We start from the raw sequence: 22,743 nt of genomic DNA on the forward strand, positions 1-22,743 counted from the left end.
CCACCTGGAACATCTACAAAAAATCCTTGAGCGCATAAGGAAGGCAGGACTAGCTATTAAGGCTAAGAAGTGTCAAATAGGCCTAAACAGAGTGACTTACCTTGGACACCAGGCGGGTCAAGGAACTATCGGCCCCCTACAGGCCAAAGTGGATGCTATCCAAAAGTGGCCTGTCCCAAAATCAAAGAAACAGGTTCAATCCTTCTTAGGCTTGGCCGGTTATTACAGACGATATGTACCGCAATACAGCCAAATCGCCGCCCCACTGACAGACCTAACCAAAAAGAAACAGCCAAATGCCGTTCAGTGGACCAAAAAGTGTCAGAAGGCCTTTAACAAGCTTAAAGCGACACTCATGTCTGACCCTGTACTAAGGGCCCCAGACTTTGACAAACCGTTCCTAGTAACCACAGATGCGTCCGAGCGTGGTGTGGGAGCAGTTTTAATGCAGAAAGGACCTGATCAAGAATTCCACCCTGTAGTGTTTCTCAGCAAAAAACTGTCTGAGAGGGAAAGCAACTGGTCAGTCAGTGAAAAAGAATGTTATGCCATTGTCTACGCTCTGGAAAAGCTACGCCCATATGTTTGGGGATGGCATTTCCACCTGCAAACCGACCATGCTGCCCTGAAGTGGCTTCACACTGTCAAAGAAAATAACAAAAAACTTCTTCAGTGGAGTTTAGCTCTCCAAGATTTTGATTTCGACATCGAACACATCTCAGGAGCTTCTAACAAAGTGGCTGATGCACTCTCCCATGAAAGTTTCCCAGAATCAACTGGTTAAAATCGTCCTTGAGATGTGGAAAATATTGTTAGTCTTTATGTACTTGGTAGTATATTTAGAGATGCATGTATCTTACTAATTCTGTTTTTCCTAGAGCTCCAGGAAGAAATCCCAGCCAGTGTTTCACCCTAGCTGAGATTTGGGGGGCGTGTAATAAATGTAAAGGGAAGGGGAAACCCCTTTAAAATCCCTCTTGGCCAGAGGAAAACTCCTCTCATCTGTAAAGGGTTAAGAAGCTAAAGGTAACCTCGCTGGCACCTGACCAAAATGACCAATGAGGAGACGAGATACTTTCAAAAGCTGGGAGGAGGGAGAGAAACAAAGGTCTGTGTCTGTTGGTATACTGCTTTGCCAGGGATAGAACAGGAATGGCGTCTTAGAACTTTTAGTAAGTAATCTAGCTAGGTATGTGTTAGATTATGATTTCTTTAAATGGCTGAGAAAAGAATTGTGCTGAATAGAATGACTGTTTCTGTCTGTGTGTCTTTTTTGTAACTTAAGGTTTTGCCTAGAGGGATTCTCTGTGTTTTGAATCTAATTACCCTATAAGGTATCTACCATCTTGATTTTACAGGGGTGATTCCTTTACTTCTGTGTGCTCAAATAAATTGGTTAGTCTCTAAGGTGCCACAAGGACTCCTTTTCTTATTACTTAAAAGTGCCCACATGGCAGAAAACTGACTGCCAGGATAAGAAAAGCCAGGGATCTCCAACTGAAGCTCCTCATGATGGAGAAATCTGTCAGACCAGCCTCCAACCCCAGGTGCCCTGGCCAACGGTCAGCAGCCTCTGACAGGGCTGTGCTCCAACAACGGCTGCCAAGCCTGCTCCTAGAAAGGCTGAAAAAAAATGGTCGCAGACATCCCTGCACTGAGAGTCACCCAAAAGAAAGTGATCTCCTGCTGAAAGATCTCCCCTGGTACCAAGAGCGCTGGACTGTGAGGCACCAGGAACGTACAGTACTGAGAGTTCCCAATGAGCTAAAGACCCTATGCGGGCAAGCTCTAATGGAGGTTCACATACTAAGTGAAACCTTCCGACTTGGCACACAGGTAGCTAAAGATCTTGGCACCGAGCGGTACAGTGGTGCCTCCTGCTCTACCTATTCTGCTCAGTAATCTGTGTGCTCTCAGTAACCCCCTGCCGATACCCAAGCAACTGTAGGAGGAATCCATCTGGTTCAAATGCAGTGGGGGCAAGCGCTGGAATACAATAGTTGGGACAAGGTGTGTCTGGGAGAGGTGGTGGAGACTGGGATTGTCATGTCCAGGAGACTGGGAGTGGGACCTAATGGGAGATGGAGGGAGGTGAGGGGGAGAGAGAGATCTGACAAGGTGCCAGGTTATAGGGAAGAAGAGAACTGGGACTGGCTGGGCAAAGAGAAAAAAATTCTGCAGGAGGTGAGGACACAGATTGGATGGGAAGCCATGGAATGGTGACTGGGCGCTGGTGGCAACTGGAGGAGACAGGCAGATCAGGGAGTTGGGGAGGGAACTGGGATTAGCAGGCCAAGGGGATTTGGGGACTAGAAATGATTGGGCAAGGAGATGGGGAGTCTACAGGAGTGTGACTAAGGCTATGTATCACTGTAAGGTAGGTAGCTTCTCTTTGTCAGCAAAAAGGAGCTCTCCTGCTGACAAAATACCTCTTTCCCCCCCCCCCCCCCCCCCCCCCCCCCCACACACACACACACACACACACACACAGCGGTAGGTTTGTTGGTGGGAGAGTGTCTCCTGCTGACAAAGTGCTGTCCATACCGGCACTTCTTGTCATTAAAATTTTTGTTGGTCAGGAGGTGTTTTTTTTCACACCCCTTACTGACAAAAGTTTTAATGACAAAAGTGCAGTGTAGACATAAGACACTGGTCAAGGAGCCTGGGATTGGAATCAGAAACAACAGTACTGTGAAAGGGACAGGTGGGAGGGGAGAGGGCAGAATTGATCAAGCTTGGAGGTAATGGGCAGAAAAGTCTGTGCCAAATAGAGAACACTTCCCTCCAGAGTTTGGAATGAAACCCAAGATCACACTGCCTCACCATTCCTCTGCTGTGAGCAAATCTCTGAAACCCACTGTCAAAGTGTCCCCATTCCCCTCTAGTGCTGTCCCAGTTGGGGATGAAAACCTACTATTCCTATCCATTACTCCATTAGCTACAGTAGCAGAGTTCTGTGTGGACCAAAAGGATCCAACCTGGCTGATGAACCACGTAGGTGTGAATATGATGCCACTTGGTGGACATTTTTTTTAAGTTTGCTTTTTAAAAAACTTTGGAAATTACACAGAAATTGCATTAAAAGAACATTTAAAATGCAGCGTCAAACACTCAAAAGTTAAGAAATGCCAGAATTAAGGTTGCCTGTACAACCTTAATTTGATCCTCTTGTGTGACTGTATTATGATAGTCTTTAATTACATGATTATGTACTGTTTTCCATAGGGCCCCTGCTTCATTCAGTGCACACGATGAATGGTGCTTAATTAATGAGCAGCTATTAATATGTTGTTTTCTTTATGTTCAGTGTGTGGTCCTAGGCCTGATTTACTGCAGACTATACAAACACTGACAACAGAATTATTAATTTCTTCAAGTGCTTTTCTGTGGTGCTCATCATTTATAGCATCCGAGTCTGCACCAACATTAAAGAAATTATTGTCAGAATACCCCTGTGAGGTGAGGTGGTATTATCCCCTTTTTACAGAAGAACTGAGGCACAGAGAAACTGAGAACAAAAGTATCCTTTAATTTTGGGTGCCCAGTTTGAGACTTAGGATTGGATTTTTCAGAATATTTAGCATTATATAGCACAGCTCAACATCAGTTGCATGTGTGAGTGCTCTCTCTCCCCTCCTTCCCCCCCCAAGTCAGGCATCCAGAAAATGAGGAACACAATTAGTGATCACCTCTGAACAGTTTAGTTTAAATGACTTGACTAGCATCATATAGGAACTCTGACACAGGCAGGGATATGATCCAATTCTGTACGGCAGTTTTCATCTGCCTTATCTATGAAACTGTTCTTTCACTTTTGGTAGTCCCTTGTATCATTCACGACACACATTCCAACTCTGCAGCAAGTGAGACAGGAGTCCTACAGGCAGACTGCTTCACTACGCAACCTTGATTTAGCCCCAGGCAGCTCCATTCTGTGCATTGCATGAGGCAGAAGTGGAAAGGTGTGCAATTAGAAATAAGGTACTGATCTTTAACCATGAGGGTGATTAACCATTGGAACAAACTACCAAGGGAAGTGGTGGATGCTTTTGAAGTCTTCAGATCAAGACTGAATGTAGACACAAGCTATTGGGCTCATGGCAGGGATAACTGGGAAATTCTGTGACCTGTGCTATACATGAGGTTCCTTCTGACCGTAAAATCTATGCAAGTAATAAAGCCCTGTTTCTTCTCCCTATGTTCAAACACACCCATTGCCTTTTCCTTTCCCTTCTGGTTAACACTTATCTTCCTGCTACATTTGAGATATTCCCAACATTTCTTATATCCCCGGTTATCTCCTCTTTGGTAAACATGGAGGGAGGTATTTTGGCTTTGCAGAGGGCAAGCTCCTTTTCTTGCAAGGCTGCCCTCTGCCTTCCTGCTGGCAGCTGTTCTATATAGCCTGGGTGGACTATGAATTAAACAATGGGAAACCTTATTGCGAACTAAGGGGATGTCTGCGTGCGGAACCTCAGTATGTACTTTCTGTTCACACCTTTAGTTAATTCAGTTTACATGTTCCTGTGTACCTGTTCACTAAGAAAATGTACAGGATCTACTCTGGGTGAAACACTGCCCCCAGTCATAAGTGATTATCATTGTCTAGTGAACCATTTTGTTGTCGCGAAAGTCATCATCCCATAAAGAATGTGTATGTGAAAGAGCTTTAAATCGGAAGCTAAAATATTTTTTTCTCCTTCCTATGTCACATCCTGTTTTTTTTTACTAAGCATTAGTTTTTGGTAGACTATTAAATGATTACATTTCACTTCACTTACAAGCATTGTTTTCTAATGTATTATCTGCTTTCCTTAATAGGAGGCATGGCTTCGAATGAATTACCTTGTTGATTTCAAGCATCACTTCATGCGTCATTTTCCTTATTCTTTACAAGAAACAATTAAGCACAAAAAGAGAGATCCATACAAAAGGTATGAGTAAAACAGGTGTCACTTTACGTCTTTTTCTTTCATGAATAAGTGAGACCACATGTATGAATGAGAGACACAGCCTAGTATTAATCTTTCAGCATAGCAAAAAAGGGGAAAAAATACTTTGGGTGGGTTTTTTTCTTTAAGAGATGTGGAGAGGTATTTAGATGGTGGTTAGGTTGCTCTTAATTGATACATTTATAAAGAGTCTAAGATAATTTCTCATATGAAACTAGATCTGGATGTTATTATTTTTCCTCCAGGGCAGATTGGAAGGCCCTGGAGGTTTTTCGCCTTCCTCTGTAGCATGGGGCACGGGTCACTTGCTGGAGGATTCTCTGCTCCTTGAGGTCTTCAAACTACAATTTGAGGACTTCAATAGCACAGATATAGGTGTGAGGTCTTTTTTAGGAGTGGTGGGTGAAATTCTGTGGCCTGCATTGTGCAGGAGGTCAGACTAGATGATCATAATGGTCCCTTCTGGCCTAAATATCTATGAATCTATGAATCTATTTCAGAGAAACTAAAATGCAGAATCTTAGAAGTAGAAGTATTCACTTGCATTTATTAGACAATTGGGTTCTCAATTTGTGGCCTGCAGGGCACTTGCTGCTGGATTCTCTAGGTGTGTTTGTTCTACTGGTTTTGGGTATCCTGTTTCCTGCTGTTAAATTGCATTGAAAACCAACTAAAATACATTTATTTTCCGTGTAGTTATGGTAGGGTGTTGGATGAATGTGAACGGAAGGTCCATAATATCTCTATTAAGATATGGTCCATGTTTCAAGAAAGTGTGAGAGCCCTTTATTAGATAATGGATCGGTTTATGCATTATATCTTAGTAGTAGTAAACAAAAATCTGTGATCTGGAGTGTATTTGGGCCCTAAGTGGCTGAGTAATGATATAAGGGAGAGTAAAGACACTTCTCTCTCCAAGCCAGGGTTGATCAGAAGCTGTCTCCCCCTATCTGTGCCTTGGCAGCACAACTGAGCCAGTTTGGTGGAAATAATAATCTGTTGCTTGGAAGGGCCAATAGCAGATTGCTTCCCTTCCCCACCCCCAGGCAAATACTGAAGGATTTGTGGCTTTCTGTGAGGCCGTGTATAATAGCATGCCCTCACCTCAAGAGCACCCCATTATGCCAGGGCATGTTGTTGCAAGGGATCCTCATCTCTGGTACCTCCTTGCAGCTTCTTCTTCAGCTCTGTAATGGAACATCTCTTGTCAGTATCTTCTCCTAATTGTCTCTATCTAGGTGCTTTGTTGCCAAATCACATAAAAATGCAATCCCCTTCCAGGGTCAATCTATAAAACCAAACATCTTCCAACTAATAATTCTTCTGCGCCTCTTGGGCTACACTTTTGTCCCCTACTCCTGGGTGCTGCAGAGCTTCTCCTGTGATACTTTCTCCTAGCAGGTTTTTCCACAGGGCCTCTAGGGGTAAGTCTGCACAACATCTTGAACCGAGCCTCCCAGCCCAGGTTGACAGACTTGGGCTAGTGGGGCTTGTACTAGTGCTCTAGAAATAGCTGTATAGACAATGATTTTAAGTTGTGGCTTGGATGCTGAAGCCCCATGGGGTTTACACTGGTGCAGCCACGCTGATAGTTGAAATTCCATCGTAGGCTGTATCTGAATTACAGTTTCTCTGGGCTCCTCAACGGGTGGTGTGTAGCCTACAGGCACAATTTAGCCCTACATCAGGAAATCGTTGTGCTTGAAAGTGTCTATCAGTGGAGTCTACATAAAAACCAGCAAGTGTTGTTAGAATTTCAATTCCTACTTCAGCTCCCCTCAAAAACTGTAAAATTCTGAAAATGAACATTAAAGGAATGCATGCATCATTCGTGTCCTATATATTCCTTCTTCATAACTCCATGCAAGTTACACCTCATCACCATATCTCTAAACTATGCCCCACCCTACCTCTAAGCTATAAGGCTATTTTGTTGGGTCAGTATAGAATCAATAATATATTTAATTAGACAGGTACCCCCCAAATTTCTGAAAGCAGAGCTCCCTTTCAGGAAAATAAGACCCGTCACCCCTCTCCACCCCAAATCTCCACTGTGTATAATTAAGGTCCATGCATCTTAATTTACAGATCTTCCATAAATTAGACTCTCTTGGCTAGTTCTTTTAGCCACTTCTCTCCTTTTGGGAAATGCTGCTGTAGATATTCAGGTTATTATACTACTACTACTTTCCTGCATGCTTTGAGCAGTTACATTAAATCTTAACTATGTATCATCATTGGCTTCTGAGTTAGCACTCACTGAAATGAATAGGTCAGTTCTCAAATGAGGTAGTTCACACTTGAGAGCTGTTGTTTATCTTTGCAAACTCTAGCAGACCTCTTTGAATTGATCACCTTCCACATTTGGAAGGGTTTATTTTTTGAACCGTACAAACTAAAGACTAATTTTTTGTTTTTAATGTAAGCTATTACTCTGAAGGACAAATTAAGTCTGTCTGTAAGGCCCCAAACCCTGGTGCCTCACTCTTAAGGAAAGACAGAATTAGACCTAAAGACTTCAAAGCTAATTTGGTCTCAACATGTGTTAGCAAATACGAGAGCTCCATACATGTTCTGTTGGTATAATACATTGATGGAGTGTTAAAACGTCTTTATGAAATAAAATAAAATAAAAATGCTATCTTTTTGGGTGGTAGAATGTGTTAAATATATGGTGTTTGACATATATGGAAGTATATGTAGGCTTTGCTGATTGATAAAATTACTTTTAAATTTAGCAATTTACAGATTTACCAACTAACATTTTGTACTGCTTTAAAAAAAAAAAAAAGAAAAAAAGGAGTGACATTCACTCTTAGTTATACCACACTGGAAACTTCTAATTGTGTTAGGCTAATAGTCTCGGGAATGGAGGGGTGAGCATGGAAAGGAGTCATAATTATACTCCTGCCCTTCCTGGGACTGTTGTATAATCTTGTGAGCTCAGTGGAGGTGTTGGGTGCTTATCATGTTTAAAAATCAGGTCACTTATTTATTTATTTAACCATAGATTTAGGAGCCTTCGTGAGGCTCCTATTTTTAAAAGTTTTGCTTTAAACCTGTAGTGCTTAGAAGAAATTTTTTCTATATTACGATAACTTTGTGAAACATTAATGCATTAAAAACTGCATTCATTTTTCATAAATATCGGTATATGTATTTTACTTAGCACCAAGTACTGTATGACATCGTCAAACAGCGTAGACCATCTTTTATTGAATTTAACCCTGTGTGACATTATGGTTTCACTGGCAAGTGCTTCAACACTTCAAATGGATTCTGACTGGCTGGGTATGATAAGAAAGTTTGTGACCGAAACCCTTCAGCATGGCTGCAGATTGAACTGCAAGCAGTTGAACAGATTGCTTGGAGTGACATGGAGACTAATGCAAATACAACGAAACAAAGGTAAGAGTAGTTAGCAGGTAGTTGTCTTTAAAAACCAAATATATCCTATGCACGGGAAATGTTCTGTGTCTCTGATTAACTTCTACAGTTTAAGGTGGATGGGGTACAAAGTTAAGAATGTCCTAAAATGTTCTGTAGTGTGTACTGTCCACAAAGTAGTAGTAATTCACTGTATACATCCCCTACTTCACAGGGCATTGAGAATTGCTGATTAAAGAGTTTTGTAAAGCACTTTTAGATTCTTGGATTAAACATACTCTAAAAGTGAAAAGCAATAGGAGTAGTATATTTGTGTATTTGTACCCATTTTCTCTTACCTTTAAGTAAAAAAAAAAGAAGAGGAAAAAGAGATCACTTTAATGAATAAGGGAATTCATTTACATCTGCATCTTATTGATCACAGTTAATCAGTATTTCTTGAGGCCATTTCAATGTTCCATTCTGTGTTTAAAATCATTTTCATGGTTTGTAGATGTGCCTTTGTAATGATAAGAAGGCTGTCATACTGCTGGAATGATAAGCTTGCATTGATGAAAGCCTGTGTCAAGTAACACTTTATTTCCCAGTGTTTCATTAATTTTCCTTTCCAAGAGAGGGCGCACATCTGTCACTTCTAGGTCCAATGCAGAACGCCTCTCTTTCAGCTGCTTTTTCTTGATTGTGATACAGGTGAAATATTGCTGGCCCTTATGCTGCTCGATTTTTGATGGAGGACTTACTCAGGCTGTGTCAACACTTAGGGCTTGTCCACACTACTACTTTTGTCACTATAACTTATATCACTCTGGGGCGTGAAAAAAACATCCCCCTGAAGAACATAATTTACACTAACAGAAGTGCTGGTGGGGACAGCGCTATGTCAGTGGGAGAGTGTCTCCCGCCGACGTAGCTACTGCCGTTTGTGGAGCTGGTTTTATTATGTTGACTGGAGAGTTTTCTCCCTTTGGCACAGAGTGGCTACATGAGCGATTTTACAGAGGCGCACCAGCATCAGTACAGCTGTGCTGCTGTAAGCTTGCTAGTGTAGACATGGCGTTAAAATGCTACAGCAGCACACTTCCACTGGAGTGTGGTGTAGAATGAGAGGTGATCTGTGAAATAGCATGAATACTTTATCCATTAAAGGCTTTACAGATAAGGACCAAGTTCTAGAAGTAGATCTGGATTCATATAGGGATTCACAGTAGTGTGTGGTGTACCAGGGTTGGGCTGTGTGTGTGGAACTAGCTGTGTCCAGATGGAGCATGTTGTAACAGTATCTGGATCCGACATGGGTAGGTCTTCTGCATCTGAATGAAAAGGGTGAAATCTGTTTTTCCTGGACAATCAAAGATCAAGGAAAGAAGGAATTAATGGCCAATGCAGGTATTTGAATGTCTTTTAACAGTAATGAATCCAATAGGACCCAGAGACTGAAACCAACTTTACAACTAGAGGGCTGATGCCTTGATTAGAGTGTGAGGTGGTAACTTCTACCTGCTTTTCAAATGCTCTCCCATTCCTAATAGTCACACCTTCTTAGCATTCAAATAGATTATCTGTGTTTTTCAGTATTCATTCATTTTCATTCTTGTATTATTTTTCATTGTGAAATTCTTTAATACTTTAAAAACATATATGTTATGTGGGTTTTAGGTAGTTCCTTATCTAGCATTGTAATTTTAATTGTCTGAGGAATTTTACATTGCAAACATTATTTCAAGATTTGTCTGTGAAGGCTCATTGTACATCCTGCAGAAATTGATTCCAAAATGGTTTACTCCCAGGGGGGGAGGGATAGCTCAGTGGTGGGGGGGAGGGATAGCTCAGTGGTTGGAGCATTGGCCTGCTAAACCCAGGGTTGTGAGTTCAATCCTTGAGGGGGCCATTTAGGGATCTGGGGCAAAAATTGGGGATTGGTCCTGCTCTGAGCAGGGGTTGGACTAGATGACCTCCTGAGGTCCCTTCCAACCTTGATATTCTATGATTTGGATTTTACATAGAAATGGGTATTTTAAAATATTTTACTAGCTCCTCAATAGATATTCTTAATGTAATGAGAAGATAAAAAGCACTTCTAAATTTCACATTTTTAATGTTTTTTCTTTCTAGTGGCAATGGAGACTTTGATAAAAGCAGTATATACACTGTACCAGCAGAGGAATCTCCTCTTTCCTGTTCGTATGTTGCTTTTGAAATTTTTTAGCAGGGTTTATCAGAAAGAAGAGTTGAGCGCTCAAAGAATCAGGTAAAGATTTTTTTCTTTATTTTTAAAATTTTTAACCTTGCAGATTTAGTCTCAAAGTTTAGGCCATGAACTTCCACAGTAGAACAAAGCTTGTTGATACAGAATAAAAGCTCATTGGGGAAAGCTCAGATGATGTGTCCCTTTGCTCCATTTTTCAGTTTCTTCCCCACTGCCAGAATTGTTTTGGAGAATTTGGCCAATCTGTGCTCAAATATAATTTATTACCTAATTTCCATTTCCAGTAAATTTAAGCATGTGTAAAATTTTAAATAGTTAATTATCCCAGTTCATTCATTAAGCAGAGGTTTTTAATTTCTTTTTTGCCTTGAAATTCCACACATGACTACTTTTTTAAAACATTTTAATGTGTGGCAAAGATGGAGATTTGCAGAAATAGATACATTAGAAAATTAGATCGTTTACATTTAGCTTGGTAAAGAATTAAATTGAACTACAATAGAACCTCAGAGTTACGAACGCCTTGGGAGTGGAGGTTGTTTGTAACTCTGAAATGTTTGTAACTGAACAAAATGACATGGTGGTTGTTGTAAAAGTTTACAACTGAACGTTAACTTAATACAGCTTTGAAGAAGAAAATGCTGCTTTTAACCATCTTAATTGAAATGAAACAAGCACAGAAACAGTTCTTTCTTCATCAAATCTTTTTTTAAACTATCCCTTTATTTTTTTTAGTAGTTTACGTTTAACACAGTACTGTACTATGTTGCTTTTTTTTATTTTTTTTATTTTTGGGGGGTGTGGGCTCTTCTGCTGCCTGATTGCATACTTCCAATTATAAATGGTGTGTGATCTGTTCGTAGCTCAGCAACTGTATGTAAATTGTTGCTGATGTGACATCTAGGATTGCAGTTTTTTCTCCTTTTTTAGTAGGGATAAAATGTGAGTTCTGTGAGAAAGACCTCTCTGTACATCCAACATGTTTGGAAATGTGGACACCCATATTGTTTTTGCTCTAGTACCTTCACAGAGCTCCCTTTTATTTCTGAATATTTGGACCTGAGTTTGTAAAAGACAACATCCAATTTCTTTCCTGTATCTGTGGTGCAGAAACTTTTTTTACTACACGTCTACATTTCACTAGCTGCTAGCAGTGTTGATTAGTATACTTTGGATATCTTATTCCCAGAAATAATTATTTTTAATGTTCAGCCTTTTTATATTATCACACTTGTGTGATTCCACCGCAGCCCAGTTAACAGCTGTGGAGTTTTCCAGAGCTGCTCTTGGTTCTTATTTAAAAAGTAATGGAACTTTGTACAGATTATAAGCATTTTGGAGTAGGGACTGTCTTTTTTGTAATGTGTGCGCGTAACCTTGCACAATGGGGCCCTGATCCCTGTTGGGGTCCTCTAGGCACTACTGTAATAGAAATAATATAATAATGATAAAAGTTGTAGTAATAACTTGCTCTAGCTCAATAGTGGCTGAGCACTGTGCCTTTACTCATTCTATCTGTGGATGCTGAGATATGGGAGTTTATATTCTGTGCCCCATGTAAAGCAAAGAAGTCAGGAAACAGATGAATGTGCCCTGTTGTCTGGGATACTTAAGGAAAGGTCACTCCCTGAGAAGATGCTTTGTCTCCAATGTACTTACTATATCTGTCAAAACCAAGAAGTTACTGCTTATACAGAAGGCATTTAAACTGATTTGCAGGATTTGTGTCCCTCTGGTTCCTGGCGGATTCCAAAGATCCCATTTAAATCTGGGAGATCTTTGAGCCAAACTACTTGGATCTAAGTCCTCAGATTTGCATGGTTCCTCGTCTTCTGAGACTTCAGGCACTTTATCCAGTGCCTTCAAGAGGAGAGAGTAGGAGTGCTCAGGCTAAGGGGTGTCAAATAACTAGTCTGTTGTGTGTTCTAGGGCAGACTGTTGCCTCAGTTCCTGAGACCTCCAGGTACTGCACTCTTGGTAACAGAATGCTCCTCAGACATGGAGGGGAAGAGGATAGTTCCTGACAATTCACCTACAATTCTACTTGTTGGTTCTATCCAGTCTCTGATCCTCCACTCAAACAGGAATATAATGCCTCTTCTGCAATGACTTCATCATGATCCCTTCTTAGAACAGTCATGTGTTCTCTGTAGTAAGCCTGATGCACATTCTCTGGCAAGTACTCTGGTTGCAGCGGACCGGAAATAATACATCCCTTTTCAATTTGCCTGATTGAAAAGGGATGTATTATAGAATTAAATATGAAAATATACAATACACTCAATATGGTGTTCCATGTTATTAAATTAAATTTTAATTATGCTTGCATTTTCAATATGTCGCAGATTTTTATATTGATGTATAGTTACTTTGTAGCACTGGTATTTCTTTAGGGGATATTTGAGGATTTAGGCTTCCAAGGAGGTGGTTTGAGATTGTGGAGTATGCACATTAGTTGGATGCCTTTGCTCTGTATAATGAAATGGATTATCTGGATGTCTCTAGTATTCCAGGAAATAATTGACAGTTTACATAGCAAAAGTTTTGTTTCACAATAAGCCGCCCTTGCTGTGAGTTGGAACTTCAAGTGGTCCCTGCACGTTCCCACTCCTGGGATGTGCAGTAATGCAGCTCTGCTCTCATAGCAGTGCATGTTGGAGTGCTCTCGCATCTCCTCTTGGCCCTTCTCTTACTGCTACTGAATATTCTGAAGGTGAGGCTGTGAGAGGGATTGTGATGTTTCAGCCACTTCAGTTTTTTCTGTCAGTGGTTGCAGACAGACCAGAAATCTCACTAGTTTCTTCCAACCAGGATCTTTGAATCAAGACTCTCACGTTGTTAGCTAGCTTTCAGTTGGTGTCAGATTAGTCTTTTAAATTTTATCTTTTTAAAAGTTATTTCTTTATTTAGTTCATTTTAGTCCATTCCCAACCTGCAGCACTGATCTGTGCATCTTCAAGGAAAAAGGTGTTTGCCTTGGGGAAGGTTATTCTCTGTTTCTCTGAACCATATGCAACACCTTGACCCAAAGGTTTCATAAGGAGCATCAAAACTGGCTCCAAGCCTTCTCCATGATGCCTTTGCAACCAAGTCCTCTGATTTAGAATCCTTAGGATCTGTAAGTACAGATAGGTCTCCTTCAGGGACTAAAGAGCAGCATAAGACCCCTTCCAAGATCTCCGCTACCAGGGTAGAATCTAATATCCTGGTACTGAAGGTTTTGCAAGCATTGGAGTTGGCTGTCTAACAAGATGAGCCGTCTCAGATGTTGACCTCCATTAACAGAGCCAGTCTTCAGGAATGTAATCCTTTGTATCAGACACCTCTGGTTCCAAGCAAAGAAATGGCACAAATATTGACCTCTGTTAGCAGAGCCAATCTGTGTCATGGGACCCCTCAGATACCATAGCCTCTATTCCAAGTGCATCTTTGTGATGGGTTGGATCACAAACCCCCGGGCGTTAGAAACTGATGTGCCAAGACTACTTCTGCTCCTGCTTTCCTGCCCTGTCAGCTTAGGACTTCAGTGCCCTGCCTGGTTTGAGCCAGACCTGCTAGCCAGCTGCAAACCCAGACCCAGGTCTGAACCACATCCCCTAACAGCTGTACGCTTAACTGAAAGCAGCTTACAGAAGTGTTCCTCTCTTGAACACTCAAATGCCCAACTCCCAATGGGGTCCAAACCCTAAATAAATCCAATGTAAATTGCAAAAGAGCCACAGTAATACATCAGCAGCCCCCCATCCGCTCCCAGTCCCAGTGCCTTCTGCCCACCGGCAGCCCCGTCGATCAGTGCCTCACCCTCCCTTCCTGCACCTCCCAATCAGCTGTTTTGTGGCATGCAGGAGGCGGTGAGGGGCGAGGGCACGGCAGGTTATGGGGAGGGGTGGAGTGGGGGCAGAGGCAGGGCCTGTGGCAGAGCCAGGGGTTGAGCAGTGATCACTCCCTGGCACACTGGAAAATTGGCACTTGTAGCTCCAGCCCCGGAGTTGGTCCCTATACAGGTTGGCCACTGCTGACATAAGGTAACTGAAGACTTCAGTTGTAGATGAGAGACACTCTCTCTCTAGGGCTATCCAGACATACACTTGTTTGCAACCAGACACAATTCAAAATGCCTGACGTTTTGTTTGAGAGCGGGAGCAGACAACCGGTTCATATCAGATGTTTTTCTGTTCAACTGGATAATAGGTCTTCTTTATGCCTTTCCTTTCCCCCATTTCCTTCAGTTCAGAGTCCAGAAAAAATAGACAGGCTAAAGTGTCAATAACTTTGATTTGCAACAGAATAGGTTAGACAACAACTTCAAGATTTTCTTCATCTATCTAAAGGGACCTTTTGGTTTTTCCCAGTAACCACTTACCCAACAGAATGGTCTGATTTATTACTCAAACATGTGCTGTCTGCATTTGACAGCATGGCCATCGAACTCTGACAGACATTAAAAAGTCTTGCTTTCTTGAAATTCAGCATGTCCCAATAAATTCTAGCAAACAGTCAAATCACCACCCTTCTGTGACTTCAGATGGAAGAGATTTTTAATCTAGGACAATAATAACATAGTTCCAGAAACATCTTCTATTTACTCCATACTTGAATACCTACTTCAGTTAAAGCTATTGGGACTTTATATTGTCTGGGAACGTCCACTTAGCCATTTTGGTGCATCATGCATTAATTGATAAGACAGTATTCACGCATGATATAGTTAAGAGGTTCATGAAGGGATTAGTAAACGTTTATCGTCCAGTCTGAGTAATCTCTGATATGGGATCTCAACCTAGTACTTACTCAGTTTGTGACCACGCCCCCCCTTTGAACCTATGAGGGAATGTTCCTTATTTCACCTTTCTGTCAAAACAGCCTTCATTATACTAATCACATCTTCTAGAATAATAAGCAAATTACAGGACCCATGGCTGACTAATTGTTTACTGTCACCCACAATGACAAAGCAGTCTTCCATCTCATCCTAAATTCCTTCCCAAAGTGGTAAGAGTTCTGCCTCATCAGTCTGTTAACTAACTGGTATTCTAAAATAAACGTGCTAACAATAAACTTGCATACATCATTTAATAAAACATACATTCAGCCTTTCCCTCTTTAGGGGTGGATCTGGTAATGATGACAGTGTTTCGGATCTCTGGGGTAGATCGGGGTAGACTCTGAAGCACAGATCTGTGGCCTGGATGTGGTTCTGCAGTGAATTCACAAACTGTAGAATGATCATATACACGTGACCCTCCATATGGCTGAATGGGATGGATAGGTTCCAGAAGCAGAGGTTTGAGGTGCCTCTCAGAGATCAGGGGACCCGTTGAGTGAACTTCATGCTCCTACTCAGGTAGCATTGAGTTTGAGCCTGAGATGTACATGAGTAATTCAAATAATTCTTTCCAGTGTACATCATCTTATATTGTTTATAACACATTTCACTTGCCATTGTGCTGCCCTTTCACGTAGATTTAAGTCCCTCTGAAGTTCCTCTCATTCTTTTCTCCTCTTGACTAACCTCAATAATTTTGTCACCTCACTCTATCATCCTTCCCTTTTCTCTTCCCCTCCTCATCTACTTCTAACATCTCTTTTGACACCTTGCTCTTTGACAATGATGTCTCACTCTTTCACAGTGTTTTTTATTATCTGAAGAGAGCAGGTCTGCAGTAGGTATCTCAACATCTGCAGCTTCACCACAATGCTCCTTTCCTCTTTAAGTGTTCTGTTTTTCTCCCTGGTAGTCCAGCAGATTCAGTCTTGCACAGTCTGTCCAAATCTTTAGTCTTTTGCATCTGATGCACATAAATATAATTTCTTCTTTGCCTATTTCTCTTCAAAGTTTTCTTAGCTCTTCTCACTTCCATCTTACTTTTTACTTGCCATACATTGTTCCTTGGGCTGCATTTCTGTTTTCTGGAAGATATCTGTTTTGCTCAAATAAGCTCCTATATCTTACCATTAAACCATTTTTATTGTCTTTGGTGTTTTTTTTTTTTTTTTTTTAAATTTCTGAGTGTCACTTGTGGTATACATTCTGAGTCTGATATTAATTTCCTTTGAGTCTGATATTAATTTGCCTCCCTTAACTAATTTCCCCATTTTAAAAAATAATCCCCTCTTTAAAGTTTGGAATACTACTTGACATTTTTTTTTAGATATGGAGAAAAAGAACTGAGTGCCTTGAGGACCATGCTCCCTGTTATACCCTTAGGTCTAAACTTTTGAAGCCACTCAGAAGCACTCATGCATAAGACTACATTTTAGTCACGGGTATTTTTAGTAAAAGTCATGGACAAGTCACGGGTAGTAAACAAAAATTCACAGACCTGTGACCTGTCCATGACTTTTACTAAAAATACCCCTGACTAAAATGGGGGAGGGTGGGGAGAGAGACTCGGGGGGCACAGCAGGTGCTGGTGAGGGAGGGCTCGGGGGGGGGGGAAGTCGCGGCCCGGGGGGGCACCATGGGTGCTTGGGGGATGCCGTGGGTGTTGGGGAGGGAGGTGCAGCCCAGGGAAGCACCATGGGTGCTGGGGAAGGGGGCGCAGGTGCTGGGGGGGGTGGGGTTGGCGTTGCGGCCAGGGCGGGCATGGGAACAAGGGGGCGGGCTTGGAGGGGCTGGGGCAGGCTCCTTATCCAGTTCTTGGGAAGCGGTGGTCCCAGCTCCCTAGCTCTACGTGCTGATTCCACTCTGCCCCAAGCCCAGTTTCTGCAGCTCCCATTGGCTGGGAACTGGAGCCAATGGGAGCTGCAGGGGCAGTGCCTGGCTGCTGGCAGAGGCAGCAGGTGGAGCTAGGGGAGCTGAGGGAGAGGAATAACCCCTTTCCCCCCACACACAAATCAACAGTAGCTCAAGCCCTGAGCCCCCCTGCACCACACCCTATGGCAGGGGGACCCTGAGACTCACCTTGGGGCTGCTTGAGCTGCTCAGGCGGCTCCTGGGCAAGCCACAATGGGCTGCTGCAGAAGTCTGAGGTCACGGAAAGTCACGGAATCCGTGACAAACATGGAGCCTTACTCATACAGCCTCAAAGGTCACACTTTCGCTCTCCAGCACAGGGGAGGGCAAACTACGGCCCATGTGCCAGTTCCGGCCCATCAGGGCTTTCAGTCTGGCCCATGGGGATTGCGAGCCCCATGGCGCAGCGGGGCTAAGGCAAGCTCTCTGCCTGCCCTGGTCCTGCGCCGCTCCTGGAAGCGGCCAGCACCACGTCCCTGCAGCCTTTGAGGCGGGAGCAGAGTGCTCTGTGCACTGCCCTTGCCTGCAGGCACCGCCCCCCGCAGGTCCCATTGGCCGGGAACCACCCCACACCCATGAGCCACTGCCAGACATGCTGGCCACTTCCAGGAGCGGCGTGCGGCCAGGGCAAACAGGGAGCCTGCCTCAGCCCTGCTGCACACCGCTGCCACCCCCAGAGCTGCTCGAGGTAAGCGGGGCCACAGCCCGTATCCTGCACCCCAACCACTTGCCCTGAACCCCTTAACCCCCTGTCATGAGCCCCCTGCTGCACCCCTCTTGCACTCCAACCCCTTGCCCTGAGCCCCATCCTGCACACTGCACCTCCTCCCACACCCCGCACTCTCTCCTGCACCCCTTCCCCAGCACTACATTAATGGCCCTGCATACAATTTCCCCACCCAGATGTGGCCCTTTCGCCAAAAAGTTTGCCTGGACATGCTCCATCTTTGGGTGTAAATCTGTAGAAGCGATATACTTAAAGAACTGTGTTTACTGTAATTTACTGTGTTTACTGTACCCTGTAATGAACTTTTTCTTGGATGGAGAGATACAAGAGACATATCTGTAACTGTTTAAATACATTGTTGGAAACATGGATAGACTATGTATTTAGTCATAAAAGATAACAAGGCAAGATTAAAACCTTCATGATAAAGTGAGGGAAGTACATGAATTCATGGAAGTTCATTACATAATTCATTCAAAAATATCCTTTAAATAATGGAAATATTGGGAGGATTGAATAATGCAACACACTTGTTTGGAAATATATACTTGCCTAAATATAATCCAACTGCTATGCTTTCTGAAAGGGAGAATAATGCCTCTATAATCTGTTAAAGTTCTTTAGAAAAAATATAGATAAAGGAGATGTGATGGACATCATTTTTTTTTTTTAAAAAAGCTTTTTATAAGGTCTCTGATAAAAATAAACAAACAACCTTGCTCCTAATTAGGAATATAAACCATGAGATAAGAGAGAAAATCCTGTGGATTAAAGAGTGGGAATGGTTATACGAAATGTCAATCTAGGGTTAAGCAGCAATGGAAAAGGCAAATAGGATGGGTAAGAAACTAAAGGAACATGACATTGTATTGAACTCCCTTCTTTGAAGCATTTTGTCCAGTTTCCTTTTCTCTTAAAATAAATAAATAAATAAATCTGAGATTAAAAAGATAGAGAAGGACAGTGAAGATATGATTAAATATGATATGAGCCAAAAAAAAATAAAATTTTAGTTTGGAAAGTGAAGAGTTACAGGGGACTTTTGGTATTCAGTGTTAAGGATATAGTGAACCCTGAATTGTGTATACTTTTCCTCTGGCCCATAATATGTTGGGTCATTAAAGGATATTAATAGATCGTAAATTTAGAGCAAACAAAAGGAAATGCTTTTTCACCAGCATATAGTCAATTTGTGAAATTGAGTTCTGAAGGAGGTTGTTAGGTTACATGTTGCATAAACTATTGGGGCTGTGAGAGAAGTGCGTGTATGATGATTCACTACGTACCAACACAATCAGACTCCTAGCTGAAACATTATAAATAGATACTACATTACAGTATTATAAGTATTCTGTATTTATTGTAAACATAAAATAGATTTAAGAATATTTGTATTGAAGAGAAAATAATTTTTCCAACTAACTTTTTCCCCCTTCTTTTAGGAGCCGAAGTAAAGTTTTATCTCGTTGGCTGGCTGGCCTACCTCAGCAGCTTGCTCTCCTTGGTTCAAGAAAGCCTGAGCTTTCAAACCAGTTGATTGAGACCATTCATTCTGCTGCATCTCATTCAAACAAGGAATTGTTACAAAGTTTGCAAGCCACTGCTTCTCGAATTTATGGTAAGACTTTTGTACTAAAACATAATGAATTTTGTCTTGTCACTTGACATGAGAGGGATGGTACAAGGAGTGAAAAATCCTGTGTCTCCTGACTAAAGGCAGAGTACATACATGAAATGGTTATTCATACCCTTAAAATAGACATTTGCAAAGAAAGTCATGGCTGCAGCAATTTTATTTCCCTCAAAACTGAAGTTTCATTTGAAGCTATCTTTTTTTCTTTTTTTTTTTTTAGGCTGGACTGATAGATGAGAACATTTGATATCTAATTTCTGTACAAAGCTGAAAAAGATATTCCTTTATTTTATGTTTCTCTCTACTTAGCAGTAGTTTAATGCTTTCTAAAGGCCTTGTTTGTTCAGGTTCTTAACTGAACCATCAGGGTTGTAAGGAGTACGTTCCTAGTAGAGCTGTTGATTAATTGCAGTTAACTCATGTGATTAACTCAAAAAAATTAATTGCGATTAATGGCAGTTTTAATCACACTGTTAAACAATAGAATACCTATGGAAATTTATTATATATTTTTGGATGTTTTTCTCCATTTTCAAATATATTGATTTCCTTTACAATACAGAATACAAAATGTACAGTGCTTACTTTATATTATTATGTTTGATTACAAATATTTGCACTGTAAAAATGACAAATAGTATTTTTCAGTTCACCTCATACAAGTATTGTCGTGCAATCCTTTATCATGAAAGTGCAGTTTACAAAAGTAGATTTTTTTTGTTACATAACTACACTTAAAAAACAAAACAATGTAAAACTTTAGAGCCTACAAGTCCACTTAGTCCTACTTCATGTTCAGCCAGTTGCAAAGACAAACAAGTTTGTTTGCATTTACGGGAGATAATGCCGCCCACTTCTAATTTACAGTGTCACCTGAAAGTGAGAACAGGAGTTTGCATAGCACTTTCGTAGCTGGCATTGCAAGGTATTTACATGCCAGATGTGCTAAAATTTGTATGCCCCTTCATGCTTCAGCCACCATTCCAGATGACATGCTTCCATGCTGTTGACGGTCGTTAAAAAAAATAATGCATTAATTACATTTGTGACTGAACTCCTTGGGGGAGAATTGTAGGTCTGCTCTGTTTACCTGCATTCTGCCATATATTTCATGTTATAGCAGTCTGGGATGATGACCCAGCACAATGTTCTTTTTAAGAACGCTTTCTCTGCAGATTTGACAAAACACTAAGAAGGTTTCTAAAGATAGCTACAGCACGTTACCCAAGGTTTAAGAATCTGAAGGGCCCTCCAATATCTGAGAGGGACAAGGTGTGACACATGCTTTCAGAAGTCTTAAAAGAGCAACACTCCGATGTGGAAACTACAGAACCTGAACCACCACCACAAAAAAAAAAAAAAAAAAAATCTACCTTCTGCTGGTGGCATCTGACTCAAATGATGAAAATGAACATGTCAGTCCGCACTGCTTTGGATCATTATTGAGCAGAACCTGTCATTGGCATGGAAGCACGTCCTCTGGAACGGTGGTTGAAGCATGAAGGGACATAGGAATCTTTAGCGCATCTGGCATGTAAATATCTTGCAACACTGGCTACAACAGTACCATGCGAACGCCTGTTCTCATTTTCAGGTTATATTGTAAACAAGAAGCATGCAGCATTATCTCCTGTAAATGTAAACAAACATGTTTGAGTGATTGGCTGAACAAGAAGTAGGACTGAGTGGACTTGTAGGCTCTAAAGTTTTACATTGTTTTATTTTTGAATGCAGTTTTTTTTGTACATAATTTTACATTTGTAAGTTCAACTTTCATGATAAAGAGATTGCACTACAGTACTTGTATGAATTGAATTGAAAAATAGTATTTTGGTTTTTACAGTGCAAATATTTGTAATAAATAAATATAAAGTGAGCACTGTACACTTTGTATTCTGTGTTGTAATTGAAATCAATATATTTGAAAATGTAGAAGACATCCAAAAATATTTAGAAAAATGGTATTCTATTAACAACAGTGGCAAAGAGTCCTGTGGCACCTTATAGACTAACAGATGTATTGGAGCATAGGCTTTTGTGGGTGAATACTCACTTCGTCAGATGCATGTAGTGGAAATTTCCAGAGGCAGGTATAACTATGCAAGCAAGAATCAGGCTAGGGATAACGAGGTTAGTTTAATCAGGGAGGATGAGGCCCTCTTCTAGCAGTTGAGGTGTGAACACCAAGGGAGGAGAAACTGCTTTTGTAGTTGGCTAGCCATTCACGGTCTTCGTTTAATCCTGAGCTGATGGTGTCAAATTTGCAAATGAACTGAAGCTCAGCAGTTTCTGTTTGAAGTCTGGTCCTGAAGATTTTTTGCTGCAGGATGGCTACCTTTAAATCTGCTATTGTGTGTCCAGGGAGATTGAAGTGTTCTCCAACAGGTTTTGGTATATTGCCATTCATAGTATCTGATATTATTAACTGTGTGTTTAATTGCGCGGATAATTTTTTTAGTCACACGATTAAGTTTTTTAGTCTCTTGACAGTCCTCATTCGTAGAGGTGTTATACTTTGGATAAGACTTTTATAGAACGGTATTTGTTGCAAGAGTGGGGAAGTTAGTCCTTCTATATTGGCCAAATTCCAGTTTGGATAATTATATTCTTCTTACGCAGATTTTCCCTGAAATTTCAAGAAATTACGTTCTTCCCTGCTTTGCTTGGATGCAGTATTTTTCTTCTCTTAGACTCATAGACATTAAGGTCAGAAGGGACCATTATGATCTAGTCTGACCTCCTGCACAATGCAGGCCACAGAATCTCACCCACCCACTTCTGCAGTAAACCTCTCACCAATGTCTGAGCTACTGAAGTCCTCAAATCATGGTTTAAAGACTTCAAGGTGCAAAATGTCGTGTACTAAAATGATTAATCTTTGGGTCAGGGATCATCTTTTCATTATATTTGTACAGTGCAGTTCTCAACTTGCGGCTCAATTAGCACATGTCTGCGGCGCATGTGACGTTCTCAGGTCCATACAGGTAGTATTGGATGAAGCCCACCAGCCCACCATGGTAACTAAGTTGAGAACCACTGATACAGTACTTAGCATACTTAGGCCCCCTGGTTCATGACTGGGGCTACTAGTTGCTACTGCAA

The 22,743-nt window shown here is 41.5% G+C and overlaps 1 protein-coding gene across 3 annotated transcripts in view; it reads left to right on the plus strand.

Moving 5' to 3' along the window:
* TEX10 (testis expressed 10) overlaps positions 1–22,743 on the plus strand; it is a 123,805-nt gene that overhangs the window by 30,188 nt on the left and 70,874 nt on the right. For all 3 annotated transcript variants that reach the window (XM_084620835.1, XM_084620834.1, XM_084620836.1), the window contains 4 exons: positions 4,822–4,934; positions 8,122–8,360; positions 10,452–10,587; positions 19,451–19,626. In XM_084620835.1, the coding sequence (XP_084476961.1) occupies positions 4,822–4,934; positions 8,122–8,360; positions 10,452–10,587; positions 19,451–19,626 (664 nt within the window). The remainder of the gene's footprint in view (positions 1–4,821; positions 4,935–8,121; positions 8,361–10,451; positions 10,588–19,450; positions 19,627–22,743) is intronic.

This window comes from Lepidochelys olivacea (assembly GCF_965140295.1).
Source record: "Lepidochelys olivacea isolate rLepOli2 genome assembly, chromosome: 2".
Lineage (NCBI taxonomy): Eukaryota > Metazoa > Chordata > Testudines > Cheloniidae > Lepidochelys > Lepidochelys olivacea.